The following is a 21,421-nucleotide window of genomic DNA, read 5'->3' as shown; positions in this document are numbered from 1 at the left end:
TGACTATTCATAAGTAACAACTTTGCTCTGCCATTTTCCAATGGATTTTCCTATTTTTTACTTTGGATTTCCCTTGTACTTTTACTGGGAGATTTTCTGCATTTGCCTTCTTTTGCAGTGATGACCATGTTTCTGTGTTTCTGTGTGTAGCACATCCTTAAGCATTTTTTTAAAGGCTTGACTTGTGGTGACAAATTGTTTCAGTTCTGTTTTTTTTTTTTTTTTTTTTTTTTTTTTTTTTTTATGGAAGGTCTTTGTTTCACCTTCATTCAGAAGGTAAATTTGCAGTGTACAGTATTCTGGGTTGACCAGTTCTCTCTCTCTCTCTCTTAAGGATTTATTTATTTGAAAGACAGAGTTACAGAGAGAGGTAGAGACAAAGAGAGAGGTCTTCCATCTGCTGGTTCACTCCCCAATTGGCTGCAATGGCTGGAGCTGCGCCATTCCTAATCCAGGAGCCAGGAGCGTCTTCCAGGTCTCCCACGTGGGTGAAGGGGCCTAAGGATTTGTGCTATCTTCTACTGCTTTCCCAGGCTATAGCAGAGAGCTGGATCAGAAGTGGAGCAGCTGGATCTTGAACTGGCAATCATATGGGATGCTGGCACTTCAGGCCAGGGCATTAGCCCGCTGCACCACAGCGCCAGCCCCTGTTTTTTTCTCTTAAGACTTAGAATATATCTTGCCATTTTCTTCTAACCTGTAATGTTTCTGATGAGAAGTCTGCTGTGAGTCTAATTGGAGACCCTCTGAAAGTAACCATACAGATTTTAGAATGTATTCTTTATGTTTTACTGTGGAGAGTTTGACTACAATGTGTCTTGGTGAAGATCTTTTCTGGTCATGTCTGTAGGAGTTCTGTGTGCTTCTTGTACTTGTACATCACTTTCTTCAAATTAGGGAAGTTTTTCCACATTTCCTCTTGGAACATGTTTTTTACCTTTCACCATTCTCTTTCCTGAGCTCTGATTGTGCCATGGACAATTTGTTTCAGACTGTCTATGAAAAAGGTTAATTTTCTTTATTGTTAACCCATTGCTGACCAATACTTCTATAAAATACAGCAAAAACGAATTAATAGAAAAATTTACTTACAAGATATGTAAAGCATAAGGCCACATTTTTAGTTTTAAAAGCAACAGATATGGCCGGCGCCGTGGCTCACTAGGCTAATCCTCCGCCTTGCGGCGCTGGCACACTGGGTTCTAGTCCTGGTCGGGGCGCCAGATTCTGTCCCGGTGCCCCTCTTCCAGGCCAGCTCTCTGCTGTGGCCCGGGAATGCAGTGGAGGATGGCCCAAGTGCTTGGGCTCTGCACCCCATGGGAGACCAGGATAAGTACCTGGCTCCTGCCATCGGATCAGCCGCAGTGCACTGGCTGTGGCGGCCATTGGAGGGTGAACCAACGGCAAAGGAAGACCTTTCTCTCTGTCTCTCTCTCTCACTGTCCACTCTGCCTGTCAAAAAAATAAATAAATAAATAAAATAAATAAAAATAAAAAAAGCAACAGATATAATGTGAATTTCAATAAATATAATCAGAATAAATGGGGAAAATAATTGAATTACATAAACTGTACATATTCTTCCTTGAAAGTATGTGTGTGGGTCAGTAATATAGAGAATCATCTGATGATCATAGCCTTTGTTATTTTGCAAGAATATCTGAACAAAAAGTTATGGCTAAAATTTCTTGCACTAACTTTTAGCTTGCATGCTCTGAATTAATATGGTACATGTCAGTAAAGTTTCCTTGTGACAGCTGGTTTCTTGCTTGTTATCTTAGCAAGGTTGGATTGAAGACAATGCTTTGTAGGATTATGTTTTGCTTGTAAATCTCTTTTCTTTATTTACAAAAACTTTATTTGAAATCTTAGGTCCTTATAAAAAATACATTACATCAAGATTGCAAAAAAAAAGACACTTTTAAAGATGAGGGATATCTACTTATAAATTTTTACCCCATAATTCATTTTCTAGCCTAACACAGTAACATATTTTTTTCTTTTTTTCCTTTTGCCCTTCCTGCACTGAAATGACAATGGCCATGAGGGATATCTTAATGTGTCAATTAATCCTTATCAGGAGGCAGTAGCTTTCACTGGCTGAACATCTGCCCTGACCCCAAAAGTCACTAAAGCCCTGAACTTAAATCCAACCTTTCTATTACTGTTCTCTCATTTTACTTACAAACTCTACTTTAAAACAACTTTTAAGCACTCAAGAATAACTTAAAAAATTACTGAGGGATCTAAAGTGAATTTACTACTTTCGATAACTTAAGAACTATTTGTTGTATAAGAATGTAAGTTACTAAAAACTGCATGGATGGAGAGTGACCCAATCAGGAGGTGATCAATTCTGAGAACAAATACATTATATAACCCTTGCCTCTAAATAAGATCCTACACAATTCTTAGAATGTGAAGAATGCAATTTACACAGTAAAAATGATTTGATTTGTTTTCAGTATGAAAGTACTTTTAATTTCCTTACTGCAGGTACAATGGCATCCACGTCGTCAATTTCTAAGATTTCAAGAAGATCATTGGTAAATGCCTGAAATGCTGGGAAAAATTCCTCATGTTCTTCTAACTTCTTGATAATGCTCTGGAGACCTTCAGGTCCTAATACTTGCTTAACCTGCTCGTTCACATCCTCATTAATCAGCCTACACAGCTTACCAACACACACAATGATGATGAACTATCTAATTCTAGGAGTTCTTGGAGGTTTCTCACAGCATGGCTCATTTCTCCAAGCCTAGTGTCAACTTCATTCATTTGGGGATAGACTCCATTTAAAGAAGGTACATCAAATAATTTTTGGAAGTGAGAGACAATAGCTTGCAAAGTTTGAAAGTTTGGTACTTTGCTGTCCTTTTCCTTATTTTCAACTTCTTCCAACATGGTATCTACCATAAATAACAGATCACCAACTCTGATTCCTTCATTTTCATCCTGCTTCCTTAAATTATGCCAAGGTACCAGCTCTGCAGATAGTATTTTCAAGGACTTATACAATTCCTTTAGGGATGTCAGTTCATCTGCCCACATTTCTATTATTGGCACAAGATGCTCAAATCCACAATCTTGAACAAGATCTTTAAAATGCTGGACTCCTCCTTTGCTCTGCTTATAAATTATTACTGGAGCTCTTGGGTTGTGAATAATTGAATTGATGCTACACAGTACTATATTGCAACGAAGCCAGGGCTCATTCTCTGTCAATACCTGACAGTATCTTTGGTCAATCAGGGCCTTTTGCCAGTTATCTTTGCTGGGATCATCCTTCTTCTCTGTATCTTCAGTCTTTTTAGGATGGATAAGCTCCTGTAACTTGATGTTTTTCTTAAGGGCTTTTTCCAGTTTCTTCACTTGTTGTTTATATATTTGTAATTCATGCTGTGTGGGCCTGGATTCCAAATCTTTCTGGAGGTTCAGCTTTTTACTTAAAAGGGCATCAATCTTTGATTTTGATTCCTTGAGTTGATTCTGTAATGACATTGGAAGGCCTTTATAAGTTGGTGAGGCGTTCAGGCTTCTGTATTCTTTCTCTTCTTCTGACCGACTTTCATCGTCTTTATATTGCCTTTGTGTATGGATTTTTCTAATTTTAGATTCAAAATAATCAATTAGGCAAAGCAACTGTCTGTCCAAGATGGTACGAGGAACTCTTTTGCAGAGATAGGCAAACACTCTATTTTGAGTAAAAATGCGCTCTTCTTCCTCCTTTGTTAATCTATAGATATCCTTTTGCAAAGAAGCAATTGTCTCTTGTTGTTCCATTCGTTTTTTCTTATAATGCTGGCATTTTGCCTGTAAAGTTTTCTGCTCCTTTTCAAGATCCTTTATTTTATTCTGCTGCTGGCAAACTCTATTTAGGGATTCATCCTCCAATTCACCAACTTTGGATTTCACACTCTCCATAATTTGTTCCAAGTCATTGGCACGTTGTTCCTGATGTGCTGTGTGGCTCTGTTCTAGCTGAAGTTCATTTTTTAAGCTGCTGATTAGTTTCTATAAGCTCCTGTATCAGGCTCTGTTGACGTGCTGTTTCTTCTACCAATGTTTTCAAATTCTGTCTCATCCTTTGTGATGACTGCTTGTCAAAAATGATGAACTCTTTAAGATCTTTTCTCTTGGCCAGGCACAATGGTTTTAAGCCATGCTTCATCAACAGCATATTTATGTTCTCCCATTCTGCTTCTTCCTGCTGCTTTTCAGCCATGAGTTTGTCTGATAACTGACTGGACTGCTGGGCTTAGGGGATGCTGGAGACACAGTGGAATCAGAAGTGGAGATTGGCAATAAAAAAATCTGAGTTGCCTCAGCCATAGCTCTTTCCTCCTGCACGTCACACCTGCTCATCCAAGATGATCTTAATGAAATGATCGGCCAGTGAGTCTCCTGTGCGAAACTAGATCTTCATCTTCCTCAGCCGCTTGGCTGGGCCCGGCCCCGCCTGGCTCCGCTCCACCGCCTCTGGCCCCACCCCCGCGACCATTCTGGAAGCCAATGGAGGTTGGCCAATCGAGCCCGAGCGGGTCGAGGTCAGGCCTCCGTAAATCTCTTATACTAGAAAACTAGTATGGACATTTGTTGAAAATAGAAGAGATTTCAAAACCATTTCAGCAAGCTCACTTTTTTTTTTTTTTTTTTTTTTTTTTTTTGCAATTTGTATCCAAAAAGGAACAAACATGTTTTCTTTCTTTCTTTCTTTTTTTTTTTTTGGAATTGATAATTTCTTTCTTTCTTTCTTTTTTTTTTTTTTTTTTTTTTTTTTTTTGCCAGAGTGTCTTGGCTTTCCATGCCTGAAATACTCTCATGTGCTTTTCAGCCAGATCCGAATGCCTTTAGGGCTGATTCTGAGGCCAGAGTGCTGTTTAGGACATCTGCCATTCTATGAGTCTGCTGTGTATCTCGCTTCCCATGTTGGATCACTCTTCCCTTTATTTATTCTATCGGTTAGTATTAGCAGGTACTAGACTTGTTTATGTGCTTCCTTTGACTCTTAGTCCTTTCATTATAATCAATTGTGAACTGAAATTGATCACTTGGAATAGTGAGATGGCATTGGTACATGCCACCTTGATGGGATTGAATTGGAGTCCCCTGGTATGTTTCTAACTCTACCATTTGGGGCAAGTCAGCTTGAGCATGTCCCAAATTGTACATCTCTTCCCTCTCATATTCCCACTCTTATGTTTACCAGGGATCTCATTTCAGTTAAATTTCAACACTTAAGAATAGCTGTGTATTAATTACAGAATTAAACCAGTCATATTAAGTAGAACGGACAAAAAAACTACTAAGAGGGATAATGTATTAAGTTGTTCATTAACAGTCAGGGCTATGCTGATCAAGTCACCGTTTCTCATAGTGTCCATTTCACTTCAACAGGTTTCCTTTTTGGTGTTCAGTCAGTTGTCACCGATCAGGGAGAACATATGATATTTGTTCCTTTGTATCCAAAAAGGAACAAACATGTTTTCAAAATTTATTTTCGATACTCTATCTGTGGACAGTTTAATTAATTTATTCCATAAAGGTATATTAAATTACATTTTGATGAAAGAAATTAATTCTAGATTTTACATACTTCTTTTATATTGTAAATGGAAAACAAACCTTAAAATGTTAATGCTTTAATGTATTCCTAAAAGAACCAACAGATATGCAGTGCACACCCTTTGCTACTGACCACACATGTTCAGTAAAGCTGAAATGGGTCCACAGCACACCCAAACTGAGTCCCCTGATTGTGCTTGGATCTTGCTTCAGTGTAAAATTTCCATGGAAATCACTAAACCTCTCACCTCAATTTCTGAATTATTGATGGTGGGAACAAACAGGTGCAGGAATGGCACTAGACTGTAACACACATTTTGAATAACACTGTTGTGGGAGGTGTTTATCTATATTAAAATTGGATCCCCAGAACTCCAGCCATGGTCTAGGTCAAGAGAAACAGAGCAGACATCACCTCCTGTGTTCTGGATATTTTACATCTGCTGCAGCCTAAGTTGTGTGTGCACGTGTGTGTGCATACATGCACATGCAGGTGTTTGTGTCGTTATTGACATCATAAATAGAACCAAATTCCTAGGCTATTTTCGTAGTTACCACAGTTGTGTCACGTCTCCTTTCCGTTGCTACCTCTACTCCCCAGCTATAATCCTCTTTTCCAGAATTGGCAGTTGCTTCTACCTGTTTCTAGAGATACTCTTTGTGTATAGATGTAAATGGTACTCTCCTAGACACACTGTTCAGAATCTTACTTTCCCTACTAAGTATGTATTGGAGAGTCTTTCATATCAGTCTATAGAAAATTTCCTCAAGGGCCGGCGCCGCAGCTCACTAGGCTAATCCTCCGCCTTGCGGCGCCGGCACACCGGGTTCTAGTCCCGGTCGGGGCGCCGGATTCTGTCCCGGTTGCCCCTCTTCCAGGCCAGCTCTCTGCTGTGGCCAGGGAGTGCAGTGGAGGATGGCCCAGGTGCTTGGGCCCTGCACCCCATGGGAGACCAGGAAAAGCACCTGGCTCCTGGCTCCTGCCATTGGATCAGCGTGGTGCGCCGGCCGCAGCGCACTGGCCGCGGTGGCCATTGGAGGGTGAACCAACGGCAAAGGAAGACCTTTCTCTCTGTCTCTCTCTCTCACTGTCCACTCTGCCTGTTAAAAAAAAAAAAATAAAAAAAAATAAATAAAAAAAAATAAAAGAAAAAAAAAAAAGAAAATTTCCTCATTTTAAAAAGACTCCACAGCATTCAGTGGTATGAATGTCTCATATTTGTTTAACAAGTCACATTTCAACAATTATTAATGTAGAACTTGATTTTTTGCTATAATTGAATAACTTTGCATGGACCTCATTTTCCAAATTTAGTAGTATATACTGTAGAAATATTCTTAGGGCTAGAATTGCAGGGCTAAAAGTTATGTGCATATTACCTTTTGTTTTATACTAAAATTATACTTAGTCACACTTACCTTGGCAATGTACGAGAGTGCCTGTTGGGGGAATTTCTTAACTGTAGTAGGTAAAACTATCCAAGTGATTTTTTAAAAAAGATTATTCCTTTCTTTGAATGGCAGAGTTACAGAAAGAGAGTGAGAGACAGAGAAATCATCTTCTATCCACTGGTTCACTCCTCAAATAGCCACAACAGACAGGGCTAGGGCCAGGCCCAAGCCTGGAGCTTCATCATGGTCTCCCACATGGGTACAGGGACCCAAATACTTGGACCATCTTCTGCTGCTTTCCCAGGCCATTAGCAGGGAGCTGGATGGGAAGTGGAGCAGGTAGGACTCGAACTGGCATCCATGAGGGATGTTGGCTTTACAAGTGGCAGCTTAACCAGCTGTGCCACAATGCCAGCCTCGCAAGCAACTTTGTAAATTTGCAAAATTCATCTAGTGTTGGAGGAATTAAGCCACATTCAGAGGTTCTTCACCCGGCTGATAATTAGTCATATTTCTGAGGGGCAGTTTGATCTCAGGGTATCAACATCCATGTAATAGTTAACATATGAATAAGTTAACATAACATATGGAATCAACTGTGTTTTTTTCTTTTTTAATTTTTATTACTGTAAAGAGAGCAGATTTCATGTGTTTCATAGGTACAGTTATAAGAAGATAATCATACTTCCCTTCCTCCCTTTCTCCCTCCCTCATCCCCCTCCTTCCTTCCCCTTTTTTCTTGAATTTTTGCAGACATAATTTTAGTCTAATATAATCACTCAACTGCTTTAAAAATACAAACTTTTGAAGGGTTTTATTAGTGAATACTCATGCTTCTATTTTGTTTTATTTTTAAAAGATTTTATTAATTTTTTTGAATTATGATTACAGAGAGAGGGAGAGACAGAGAGAAAGGTCTTCCTTCTGCTGGTTCACTTTCAAAATGGCTGCAACAGCCAGAGCTACACCAATCCCAAGCCAGAAGCCAGGAGCTTCTTTAGGCTCTCCTACATGGGTGCAGGGGCCCAAACACTTGGGATATCTTCTACTGCTTTCCCAGGCCATGGCAGAGAGCTGGATTGGAAAAGGAGCAGCTGGGAGTTGAACCAGTGCCCATATGGGATGCTGGTGCTGCAGGCAGAAGCTTAGCCTAGTATACCACAGCACCAGCCCTTACTTGTTTTTAATTGGGAAGTGAAATTGAAAGCATAAATTGTATGGTTTATAACTGTTTTTGTAAAAAGTGTGGAGTTGTATTCATTTCCCATGTTAGTCAGACTAAAACTAAAGATTTATTAATTATAAAAATGTTTTAAGTGATCCCTATCACTGTCTCTGTGGGGCTTGCCCTCATTTGAAAATGTGCTTTCTCCCACGGAGGTCAGCCTTGAGTTTGCTTGGAGGGAGCTTCTCGTTTGTCGTTCTGTGTCGGTGTGGTCTGACAGCAGCCGGTGCTACCAAAGTCACATCACTTGAGGTAGCCATGCAAGCAACCTTTCCTGGCGGCTCTTCCCCAAGAGCTATACAGGTAACTGAATTTTCACACTGAGAACATCCTGTTTCCAGCAGTTCAGCTCAGGGCCCCTAAATCCCACAGCACTGAGTCAGAGTTCTGGGGGGCAGTGGCTATCCCCCAGGCCTTTGTACAGGGAACAGCATATAACTTACTGGGCTGAATGCATCCAGAGAAAAGAAATATAACCTGCTAACAGGCACCACCATGTTGTGTGATTGCAAACTACTTGTGTAGTTTTTACTAGACACAGGTGTTGGTGCTTAGGTGTAAAAGGGAAAAGTGCTTTGAGTTGCCAGTGTTGTGGCTCCCGTGGCTAAGTCTTCTACTAGGAGCGAAGTCCTCTTGGCTGAGATTTTTCACTGGTGCTTGGTCTTCTGGTGGCAGCTGTACATGATTAGTTCACTCTGGATTTGCAGTAGACCAATAGTACTCACGCATCTAATATGTCTTTTGTGTATTTAGACTGAGGCCTTAACCCTACAATATCTCATTATGGATATACAGGTATTCTGAAATCTGAAAAAAAAAATCTGAAACATTTTAGTTCCAAGCATTTCAGATAAGCAGTATTCAACCATATGCTATTCTTTCTGGTTTTAGAATTCAAAGTGATTAGGATTAATTTTCATCCTGCATCATTGAATGTAGGGCCTCAGGTTTCTAACCTATATAAGCTGGTACTTTCTACAAAAAATGTTCACCAGTGCAGATACTGGTTACTCTGAGTGAGAAAATGAGCAGCTTTTGTGGAACTGTTTGAGGAGAAATTGATAAGCCGATAAAACACTGTATGTGTGGTCAAGTGTCCTTGCTTCTACTTTGAGGTCCGTGTTGTAATTACTAGCACTGGTGGCCTTCGACACAGGGATAACTGGCTTAGACAGAGGCAACCAAGATCTTGAAAAGCAAAACATTTTTCTAAATAGACTGCATAATGAATTTGGTTATTACATCTCTGCAAAGGGCAGGCTTCTGTATCTGCCCAGCCACTCTGTGATTTTTTTTCTTCCAAATTGTTGCCTGAATTTCCCTTGATTTAAAAAAATATCACCAGAAGAAAAAAAGCAACATTCTATGTTTTCTTTTTTTAAGTTTTATTTAATAAATATAAATTTCCAAAGTACAACTTTTGGATTATAGTGGCTTTTCTCCCCATAACGTCCCTCCTACCTGTAATCATCCCATCTCCCACTCCCTCTCCCATCCCATTCTTCTTCAAGCCCATTCTTCTTCAAGATTCATTTTCAATTACCTTTGAAACTAGTGTTTCAGCTAATCTTTGTCCTGTTTCCTGACTGTGGGTGGACATAAATTCCTTTCAAAGTCTAGTTCTTTTTTAAAAAAATTATTTTATTTATTTGAAAGAGTTACAGAGAGAGGTAGAGACAGAGAGAGAGAGAGAGAGGTCTTCCATCTGTTGGCTCACTCCCCAAATGGCTGCAACAGCCAGAGCTGAGCCGATCTGAAGTCAGGAGCCAGGAGCTTATTCTGGGTCTCCCGTGCAGGTGCAGGGGCCCAGGGACTTGGGCCATCTTTTACTGCTTTCCCAGGCCACAGCAGAGAGCCGGATCAGAAGAGGAGCAGCCGGGACTAGAACCGGCACTCATATGGGATGCTGGTGCTTCAGGCCAGGGCTTTAACCCACTGCACCACAGCGCCAGCCCCTCAAAGTCTAGTTCTAATGCCCAAGCAATGCCTGTGTTTTAACCAGCAGCCAGCAATATTACCAGCCCAGTTAGATGCAAAGGGCGCTATTCAAAGATACTGTGGTTTTTTTTTTTTTTTTTTTTTTTTTTTAGTGCTTTTTGCCCCCAACATACTGTTTTTAATAAAAAACAAAGTGTGGAGCCTTGTGTGCTGAGACTATGGGAACTCTGCACGAGGGGCCCAGGCGTGGTTGGGTCTCTGGGAATCACTGTGAACAGTGCCAAGGGCTCAGAGCTCCGATTGCCTGAGCGGGGCCGTTGCAGTGGGATCCATGTTCACACGAGGCCTACACAGATCCTTTTCTTTCTTTCTTTCTTTCTTTCTTTTTTTTTTTTTTAATTTTTTGACAGGCAGAGTGGACAGTGAGAGAGAGAGACAGAGAGAAAGGTCTTCCTTCGCCGTTGGTTCACCCTCCAATGGCCGCCACGGCTGGCGTGCTGTGGCCGGCGCACCGTGCTGATCCGATGGCAGGAGCCAGGTACTTCTCCTGGTCTCCCATGGGGTGCAGGGCCCAAGCACTTGGGCCATCCTCCACAGCACTCCTTGGCCACAGCAGAGAGCTGGCCTGGAAGAGGGGCAACTGGGACAGAATCCGGTGCCCCGACCGGGACTAGAACCCGGTGTGCTGGTGCCACAAGGTGGAGGATTAGCCTAGTGAGCCGTGGCGCCGGCCCTACAAATCCTTTTCTGGTTCATGTGACAGTGTGGGTGAATGTTGCACCCACTGTGGGCTAACACAGGGCATTGATCTCCTTGGAAGGGAGGAGGTGAGGGTGTGATTAGGCCAACAGAGGTGATTATACTCTCCCCTCTGCCAACAGTAGAGATCTACCATGCCCAACTTGTGTGTCACCCTGGATACTGGCCCCACCCTGGAGCACTGACCAGAGCTCCCTGGCCACACCCAGCACATACCTCTGGGTATTCAGGGAAAGCGCAGACACTCTACCAAGCCGCAGAGACATAGTTCAAAGATAAATTCCATCAGAGGAGAAAACCAACAAGTATTTCCACAAATGCCTAAGAATAAACACAGAAATTCAAGAAACAAGAATAAGGAGGACAACATGACTTCACCAAAAAACACAACACTTCAGTATTAGAATGTGAAGGTGAAGAGATTGATGAAATACCTGTAAAGGATTTCAAAAGATTGATCATAAGATTACTCAGAAACAATGAGAGGCAAATTCACAAGTTAGGGAAATCCATACATGACATGGAAGAAAAATTCTCCCATGAGATTGAGATTTTGAAGAGAAATCAAACTGAAATATTAAAAATGAAGAATTCAATATGTAAAATAAAAAATACAGTGGAAATCCTTAACAACAGAATTAGAGAGGCAGAAGAAAGAATATCCTAGCTGAAAACACAGAAAACTTCCCCAATTTGGAGAAAGGGACATCCAAGAACATGAGGCAGATGAAACTAATAGACATGACTAGAAAAATCTTCACCATGATGCATTGTAGTCAAACTTTCAACAGTATAACACAAAGAAAAGATTCTAAAATGTGCACGAGAGAAATTCCAGGTTACTTTCAGAGGATTTCCAGTTAACTATATAGTAATACTGTAGCAATGCTGGCTAACCAACTTTCTGATCTTATTTGAGGTGAATTCATGTATTTGAAATGCGATGTCAACAAGTAATTTAAACAATTTTTTTTGACAGGCAGAGTTAGACAGAGAGAGAGAGAGAGAGAGAGAGAGAGAGAGAGAGAGAGAGAAAGGTCTTCCTTTTTTCCGTTGGTTCACCCCCCAAGTGGCTGCTACAGCCAGCACATTGTGGCCGGCGTGCTGCACCAATCCAAAGCCAGGAGCCAGGTGATTCTTCCTGGTCTCTCATACAGGTGCAGGGCCCAAGTACTTGGGCCATCCTCCACTGCCTTCCCAGGCCACAGCAGAGAGCTGGAAGCAGGATCAGAAGTGGAGCAGCCAGGACATGCAGGCACCCATATGGGATGCTAATGGTTCAGTCAGCGGCTTTATCTGCAACACCACAGTGCTGCCCCCTCCAGTATTAGTTTTGTCTCTATGAGACAAGGGTGTGCAGAGTCTATGAACATTGGGAGAAAGATTGAGTTGTCCTTTGTGTAATGATGCATTTATGAGAATTCTAATCTATAAGGAAGTCTTCAAAAAGTTACGGAAAATATGTATTATAAGGAGGCTATGCATGAATTTTAAATTTGTAATAAAATAAAATCATCTTTTAATTCTGTTTTCCCCATGAACTGTTTGAATTACTCTTGTGTTTTTAAAAATAAGATGAAAGAGGCCTTAAAATAATTTATTTGAGAGGAAGGGAGGGAGAGAGGAAGAGAGAGATAGAGAGCTGGTTCACTCCCCAAATGCCTGCAAAAAACAGCTGGAACTAGGCCAGGTCATAGATGGGAGCCAGCAACTCAATCCAGGTCTCCCACAGGGATGTCAGGGACCCAAGTACTTGAGCCATCACCTGCTGCCTCCCAGGGTGCTCATTAGCAGTAAACTGGTATTGGGATTAGGGAACTTTCAGGGTTCAGGATGGAACGAGGGTTTCACCCCAGCTCCTTGGAGTGCTTGGTAAAGGAAGTAACTGCTGTAGTAAATGCAGGTATACTCTGCTGGTTGCTAATGTTATTATCTTCACTTCCTATAATTATTTTAGGACTTATTCAGTGCTGTGGAAGCAAAAGCAGCTCTTGAAAAGGAAGTTACGATCCTGCAAGAAAGGCTGCGTGCTGGCCAGCGGGCCTGGGAGGCCTCGAAGCAGGAGCTGAGCATCCTGCAGAAAAGCGCCCATGAGTTGGAGGAGAGTTTGGAGGCCTCACGAAGCCAGCACTCTTCATTTAGGGAGAACATCGCAGCCCTCCTGAGAGGCAGCATGGGTGTAACTGGAACCGCAGAGGATGCCCTTTTGGAGAGGATTCGAGAGATGGGCAGCCAGGAGGACAGCAGGAAAAGGGTGAGAAGGACGCAGCTCCCAGGCTGCGTAAGAACAGCAAACACAGTCCCTGTCGTGTCTTAGCAAATGTGCATCTGCGTCACTGGAAAGTGTAGTTCAAATCCGGTTGTAATCCTTTCGATCACAGTCTGTTTGCTGTTGCTGTGACAGAATACCTGGGCCTGTGTACTTGTGAAGAAACGAGGTTGATTGAGCTCACAGTGTTGGAGGTCCAGGAGCTTCTGCTGTGTCCTGGCAATGACCTCCTGGCAAGTGGTCCCTTAGTGATGGGAGCACGTGTGAGAGTGATCACGTGGGAATCAGAGACTGGAGAGGGCTGACTTTCTCTTTCATTGTAGCCCACTCCTTTTTTTAAGAAAGCTTTTATTTAATGAATATAAGTTTCATAGGTACAGTTTTTGGAATAAGCGGTTCTTCCCCCCATCGCCACCCGCCCATCCCCAAACTGTGCCACCTCCTACTCCCTCTCCCATCCCATTCTTCATTAAGTTTCATTTTTAATTTATATCCAGAAGACCAACTCTATACTCACTAAAGATTTCAACAGTTTGCACCCACACAGACACACGAAGTATAAAGTACTGTTTGAAGACTAGTTTTACTGTTAATTCTCATAGTACAACTCATTAAGGACATAAGTCCTATGTGGGGAGCAAGTACACAGTGACTCCTGTTGATTTAACAATTAACACTCTTATTTATGACGTCAGTGATCACCCGAGGCTCTTGCCATGAGCTGCCAAGGCTCAAGAATTTTAAGTACACAAACTCCATCAGTATTTAGAAAGGGTCATAATCAAAATGGAAGTTCTCTCCTCCCTTCAGAGAAAAGTACCTCCGTCTTTGATGGTCCGTTCTTTCCACTGGGATCTCACTCACAGAGATCCTTCGTGTAGGTCGTTTTTTGCCACAGTGTCTTGGCTTTCCATGCCTGAAATGCTCTCATGGGCTTTTCAGCCAGATCCGAATGCCTTAAGGGCTGATTCTGAGTTCAGAGCCTTAATAGCCCACTCTTGTGGAAACTAACTCACACCGTGGTTCAGTATAAATCCCTTTGGAGGACCAGGCCCCCATTGGCCTAATTATTTCCTGCTAGACCCTGCCTCTTAAAGATTTCACCACCTGTTCATGTTGCCCTACTGGGGACCAAGTCTCCAACACCTGCACTGTGGGAGCACCCACTCCAGCCACATCCAATCCATAGCTCCCAGAACTCAGGAAGGGCCTAGAGTCACCCAGCAGCAGTTGACTTTGATGTGGGTTCCAGGGTCTGAGGTACTCAGCGCAGCATCTTGTCTCCACTGATACCCGCTTGCTGGCTGTGTGACCTGGGCAGCTTCCAGAGATCACAGCCTGAGCTGTTTCCTCAGCTCTGAAGCATCTAGAATAAGGTTTTCAACCCTTTTCCTGATACCCATGGAGCTCAATGTATTTTTTTCCTACTTTTATTTAATAAATATAAATTTCCAAACTTATGGATTTTAGCGGCTTTTCCCAATGTATGTTTTTAAAAAAGATTTATTCTATTTTATTTGAAAGGCAGAGTTACAAAGAGCAGAGAGAGAGAGAGAGAGAGAGAGGTCTTCCATCTGCTGGTTCACTCCTCAGATGGCTGCAATGGCTGAAACTGACCGATCTGAAGCCAGGAACTTACGCCAAGTCTTCCATGTGGGTGCAGGGGCCCAAACACCTGGGCCATCTTCAACTGCTTTCCCAGGCCATAGCAGAGAGCTGGATCAGAAGTGGAGCAGCTTCAATTTAATTTAAAAGCTTGTTTAATTCTGGGACTCGAACCAGTGCCCATATGGGATGCCAGCACTGCAGGCAGTGGCTTTACCCACTATGCCACAGTGCTGGACCCTCAATGTATTTTTTTTGACAATTTTTATTTATCATTTTTTTTATCTGAAAGGGGGAGAGAGAGAGAGAGAGAGAAAAAAGAGAGAGAGAAAGAGGGAGGGAGGGAGGGAGGCATCTCCCATCTGCTGATCACTCTCCACATGTGCACAACAGCCAGGACTGGGCCAGGCTGAAGCCAGGAGCCAAGAACTCTCAATCTAGGTCTCCCACATGAGTGGCAGGGATGTGAATACTTGGGCCATCACCTGCTGTCCATCAGGATGTGCATTAGCAGGAAGCTGGGATCAGGAGCATAGACAGGACTTTAATCCAGGCACTAAGATATGGGATGGATCATCCCAAGTATTTGTTGTGCCTTTCAGGGTTTGAGGAGGCAAGACAGTATCCAGAGAGTACAGAAAGCAGCCTTACAGAGTCTCCACAGTCATCTGGGGACTGACCCCATCATGAGGGCTTTCCTGGTTCTGCAGCAAAACCTGGGAGCAGTTCTGAGTGGGATAAATGCAGACTATAAATAGCCCATGGCACTCAGGTCAGGGTTTGCTGCCAGCTAGGTCAGGTCAGGCCAGGCTTTGCCAGTAAGTGTGTTACAAAAACAAGACAAAATGAAACAAAAAACCCTTGGATTTTGTAGTTGCAGATAAGGATTTTTAGACCTGTAACAGTATCTGCTAAATAAGTTAGTGTTATTGTAGGCATTAAGTGAAAAAAATTGTTATGAAGTCCTTACCACACTGTCTGGCAAATCGTGGCTGTAAGTATTAACTGATATCCTCGTTTCCATAATGCAGTAATGCCTGGAGCAGTATTTTAGGGGGCAGTTCAACAAATGGAGAAATATGACTTAATTCACACATGATTGAAGCTTGTTTAATTTTGTCATCTTCTTTATACTGTCAGTAACTGTCATTTTCCACAAAGGTTTATTTAGCAGTCATCTTTAGCCCAATCTCTGTTTCTATATCAAACTCAAGTGATTGAAGTCTTAATTATAAGACCTTCAATGACAACCAACTTCCATGTATAATTCCATTATGAACTATTTCTTCTACTGATGTCATGTTTATTAAAAAATGAGGAAATGCATTTTCCATTTCATTTTTTTTCAATTTAAGAGGTAGAGAGATCAAGAGAGAGTTAGCGCCCATCTGCTGATTACTCCCCAAATGTCTGCAATGTTCAGAGCTAGGTCAGGACTCAATCCTGGTCTCCTACATGGATGGCAAAGAGCCAAACACTTGAGCTGCCTCTTGGGGTCTGCATTAGCAGGAAGCTGGAGTCAGGAACAGAAGCCAGGAGTTGGACTGAAGCACTTTGATGTGAGACATAGTGTGTCTTAATAAATGTCTTTTTATTTTTTGAAAAAAGGTTTTATTTATTTCAGAGTTAGAGTTACTGACAGAGAGAGAGAGAGAGACAGAGAGAGAGAGGTCTTCCATCTGCTGGTTTACTCCCTAGATGGCAACAAAGGCTGGAGCTGGGCTATTCTGAAGCCAGGAGCTTCTTCAGGGTCTTCCACGTGGGTGCAGGGCCCAAGCACTTGGGCCATCTTCTACCACTTTCCCAGGCCATAGCAGAGAGCTATACCAGAAGAGGAGCTTTTGGGATATGAACTGATGCCCATATGGGATGCCAGCACCTCAGGTGGAGGCTTAGCCTGTTGTGCTACAGTGGCGGCCCCTTAATCAATGTCTTAAGGAAGCTAAATGCTCACCCCATCTTTTTTTTTTTTTTTTTTTTGACAGGCAGAGTGGACAGTGAGAGAGAGAGACAGAGAGAAAGGTCTTCCTTTGCCGTTGGTTCACCCTCCAATGGCCACCGCTGCAGCTGGCGCACCGTGCTGATCCGATGGCAGGAGCCAGGATCCAGGTGCTTCTCCTGGTCTCCCATGGGGTGCAGGGCCCAAGCACCTGGGCCATCCTCCACTGCACTCCCTGGCCATAGCAGAGGGCTGGCCTGGAAGAGGGGCAACAGGGACAGAATCCGGCGCCCTGACCGGGACTAGAACCCGGTGTGCCGGCGCCGCGAGGCGGAGGATTAGCCTATTGAGCCACGGCGCCGGCTCCATCTTTTAATATTAGAAAAAACTTAGAGTGATCATTCATTCAAAGTTCAGGATGCATCTGTAAATTTTCTCTAACAAGCAAAAAATTTAAATTCCCTTCAAGAATTTTCAAAATTCACACGTGCCCTAGGAGCAACTGCCATGGCCATGTGCAGGTTCTGTCTGTGGATATGGAAGCTTCTTGCACAGGGTGCTGGAGGCCAACCTCCCTTCGGTACACATGGAGATCACCTCAGATGTTCTCTGAGAGTAAGTCAGGTGTTCTTGTGATCCAGTCTATGTAGGGATGCTCAACTGAGCAAGGAAATTATGTGTAGGACCGAGAGAAACATCCTTAATTTATTCACCTTGAATGATAACAGATAAACTTCAGTAGCTTGATGGGTTTTGTCATTTCATTGTATTGCTCCCCCTTCTATGTAATATCCAGGTTTTTTCCTAAAACAGTTTTAGTGCCAGCATGTGAAGCTTGGCATACAATTGCCAGCATGATGTGTATGTTTATTTTCTAAAGCAAAGTGATGTAAATTGGTGAAGCTGGCTATGCCTCCCCCCATTCTCCATAAACACGAGAATGATTCAGTCTTTTTAGTGCCTTTGTCTGCCTTTCCTACCCTGTAATTTTTTTCAATAGCTGCTCTCCCTATTTAAAAGCTTGAAATCAAGCATATAGCTAGTGTCTTGGGTGATTCATTTTCAAGTAAAATCAGGAGAAAATGGATTTTGTGTATTGTCTTAGAAATGTTTCTGAAGAATGGAAGCTTTACAAATTGATGAAGCTGTTTGTTGAGGAGGCTGCACAGGCCTGCCAGCTGCCGTGGCTACAGCGCAGTCCCCAGATGAGCAAAACCCCCGTGAAGGCCCAATGACGGGTTCAGGCTTGGTTCAGGGTTGGCCCTGCAGTCCCACCACTTCCAGTCCACTCCTCCTACTGCCTGTTGCTTTCTCCTGTAGCCCTGGGCTACCAGTTTTCCCTCTGTTGTATTTGTAGTTCTCATTGCAACTGAGGCTAGCTCCCATGTGCTTTTAGTAAGTCATTTCTACTTGTTCCTTGCTTTCTTTTTCTGCCAAGATTCAATCTTGTTTTAAAAATTCTTCCTAAGTCTGAGAGCAAGGTTCCTTAGCCTGGCACTGTTGACATTTTGCACTGGGATCTGGAGGGGCTGCCCTGCAGGGTGTTTAGCAGCATCCGTGGTCTCCACCCAGTGGACTCTAGTAGCACTTCTTCCATGACTTGAGACAACCACGAATGTCTCTAGACATTGCTGAGGGCAGAATTACTACAAGTTGAAAACTACCTCTTAGAGGAACATTTGCTGGCCAATTCCCAGGAGTTCTAGGGTTCTAGATGAGTATTAGGTGTTATTGAGCTGTGAAATTTCAGGACACCTGTTTATGAAATTATATGTGTTTATGAAATTATTATGACTTCATGCAATGCCAGAAAGTTGCAACATTTTCATATTTTTAAAAAAATATTTACTGATTTATTTGAGAGAGGAAGAGAGAGAGAGAGATTGATTCTGTCTACCATTTCACTCCCAAATGCCCACAACAGCCTCAGGCCAGGACTGAAGCTGGGAGCTGAGAACTCAATCCAGGTTTTCCAGGAGGCTGGCAGGAACTCAGTCACTTGAGCCATCACCACTGCCTCCCGGGATCTGTCTGTATTAGCAGGAAGCTGGAGTCAGGAACCAGAGGTGGATCTTGAATCCAGGCACTGATAAGAATGTGGGCATCTTAACCGCTATGCCAAATGTTGACCATCATTTTCAGGTTTTATGTGAAAATTTCGAGGCACATTTTCTCCCCTGCTCTGAGGTATTTCCTAGCTGACTAATCATCTGGATGAGAATGGATTGTATGTGGAGAGAACATGACCATGTCCAAGCTCTGTGTCTTTTTAAAGACAAGATCATACAGGTTTGGAAACATCTATCTGCACAGCCTTTTGGCTCACTTTGGGCACATTGAAGGTTTTATTTTCTCCATTGAATTCTTTGTTTGTCCAGGGGCTCTGCAGGAGCTATAGGACCCAGGCTGATGCTCTGGTACACAAGATGTGTATCCCTGGTCTGATAGTGGATCATCACCGTCCTGCTCTGCTCATGATCCCTCCACCTGCTGAAGCCAACGGTTCCCCAGAAGAGGCAGCATGGTTCCACTGGCATTTCCTGGTCCAATGTTGCATTCCACAGTCACCCCCGGCTGCAAGGGCATCTGGGAGAATGAACAGAGAGGCTCACGAGCTTTCCCAGCCTGTCTCATTGTATTCCTTTCCCAGGGCTGCTGTAACAGAATACCAGACTGGGAGGGAGGCTTAAACCACACATTTCTTGTCTCACAATTCTTGCAGTTAGAGGTCTGAAGTCAAGGAATCGGTAGAGTGGGCTCCTTCTGCAAGCCTCTAAGAAGAAGAGACTCATGTGCTCATGTGTCTCCCTTGGCTTCTGGTGGCCTTGGGCATTTTGTGGCTCATGGGTGCTGCCCTCCCTGTGTCTTCACATTATTTTCCCTCTGTGAATGTCATCTTTGGGTCTAGATTTCCCTTTGTGATAAGGACAGTGGTCATATTGGAATAGGGCCATCCTAATAACTCCACTTTAACTTATCTCTATAAAGATCTTATTTCCAAATAAGCTCACATTCTGAGGTACTGGAGCGGGGGCTTAAATATATCATTTCTGGAAGAACCCAATTCAACCCCAAATGGAAGTTGACCTGGTTAGCAGGTCAACAATGCTAACCACACACAGGGACAGGAGGGAGAATTTGGTTGATGTTAAATTTCTGGTACCTGATAATTTATTTGTATATTTTCTAAGTGAAAATAGTAGTTTGAGTAATTGGAAAAGAGTTGTTTATGTCCAAAGGCTCCGGTGCTTAGGTGACCCAGAAAGTGCAGAGCTCTCCTGCTTCTGTTTGGTTTAATCTTAGGGCAAAATGCCTCTCCGGTGAAATCAGCAAGCACTTGTCCTTGGAAAGTGAATTAACTCTTTTAGGGCATTTTGACTTTGCTTTCAAAACCCAAGCTGCTTGCTCCTGCCATATAGTTTACTTTGCTGCCTTTTCTATTTATAAAATTAAGGTATATGTCCCCTAGTACATAGTTAGTGTTGGACTCCCTGGCACATTTTGCCATACAGAATATAAGCTCTGTGATAACAGACACTAAGAAAAAGCACAAGAAAAGAGAGAACCAAAAATGTGTATTGATTCTTTGGACTTATTGGTGTTAAGAACAACATGAGTTTACAGTTTTGGTGGGACACCTACATGAGTGTTCCAAAAGTTCATGAAAAAATGGAATTAAAATTTAAGTTTATTTTTGCACAAAAATTTTTGAAACCCATGCATAGTTTTTCTTTTTCTTTTTTTTAAAGATTTATTTATTTATTTGAAAGGCAGTTGACAGAAAGTAAGGGAGAGAAAGAAGAGAGCTATTCCATGTGCTGGTTCGTGGCTCACATGGCTGCAACGGCAGGAGCCTGCATTCCATCTGGGTCCCCTATGTGGATGGCAGGAACCCACACAATTGAGTCATCTTCTGTTGCCTTCCCAGGATGCATTAACAGAAAGCTGGATTGGAAGCAGATTAGCTGGGACTCAAACTGGTATTCTGATATGGATGCAGGCATTTTAAGCAGCTGGCTAACTCTTAACTCTGCACCACAAAACCCTCCACGATGCATATTTTTCATGATACACATGTTCTTAATCCTTTTAAAGACTCCTTGTGTGAATGGAGTTCAACTTTTTTTTTTTTTGTACCAAAATAAATTTAAATTTCACTTTCCCACAAACTTTTCAAAGTCCCCTTGTATGTTCATCTAGACACTGGCATTTGATATTCTCAATAACTGAGTCAGATTAGGATGTTAATTTATTTGAAAATTTATGTACATTTAGCTCTTATCAAAGTTGGTGGTATAATGTGTACTGACACTCCCTAAGTTCTGTGGTGCAGTGGAGTGGGGAGGGTCTCAGCTGTTTGCTCCTCTTTGAACACCAGAATTGTCTCGTGGCAGTTGGGTAGATTCTGCACAGCTCTCCCACCTGTTAGTAATTTGTGAAGTCAGAATGCCGGATCTTCCCTTGGATATTGTATTAGTGCAAGTGTACCATGTTTCTCTCTTTTTGAAAAAAATACATTTATTTATTTATTTATTTATTTATTTATTTATTTATTTTCATTACCCAAATGGCCAGAGCCCTGACCAGGCTGAAGCCCAGGCAAGCTGAAGCTAGGAGCCAGGAACTCCATCCTGGTTTCTGACATGGGTGGTGGAGGACCAGCTGCTTGGACCTTCTGCTGCTTTCTCTGGCACATTAGCAGGGAGCTGGATCAGAAGTGAAGTAATAA

At 42.6% G+C, this 21,421-nt stretch overlaps 1 protein-coding gene and 1 pseudogene across 5 annotated transcripts in view; one reads left to right on the top strand and one right to left on the bottom strand.

The window, feature by feature from the left end:
* The window catches only part of CCDC170 (coiled-coil domain containing 170), a 161,864-nt gene that overhangs the window by 74,856 nt on the left and 65,587 nt on the right, over positions 1 to 21,421 (top strand). For all 5 annotated transcript variants that reach the window (XM_070073404.1, XM_070073407.1, XM_070073406.1 and 2 more), the window contains one exon: positions 12,837 to 13,133. In XM_070073404.1, coding sequence (XP_069929505.1) covers positions 12,837 to 13,133 — 297 coding nt within the window. The remainder of the gene's footprint in view (positions 1 to 12,836; positions 13,134 to 21,421) is intronic.
* LOC100350502 (centrosomal protein of 70 kDa pseudogene) lies at positions 2,212 to 4,431 on the bottom strand (annotated as a pseudogene).

This window comes from Oryctolagus cuniculus, chromosome 5, assembly GCF_964237555.1.
Source record: "Oryctolagus cuniculus chromosome 5, mOryCun1.1, whole genome shotgun sequence".
NCBI lineage: Eukaryota > Metazoa > Chordata > Mammalia > Lagomorpha > Leporidae > Oryctolagus > Oryctolagus cuniculus.
This window is presented reverse-complemented; position numbering and strand designations above follow the sequence as displayed.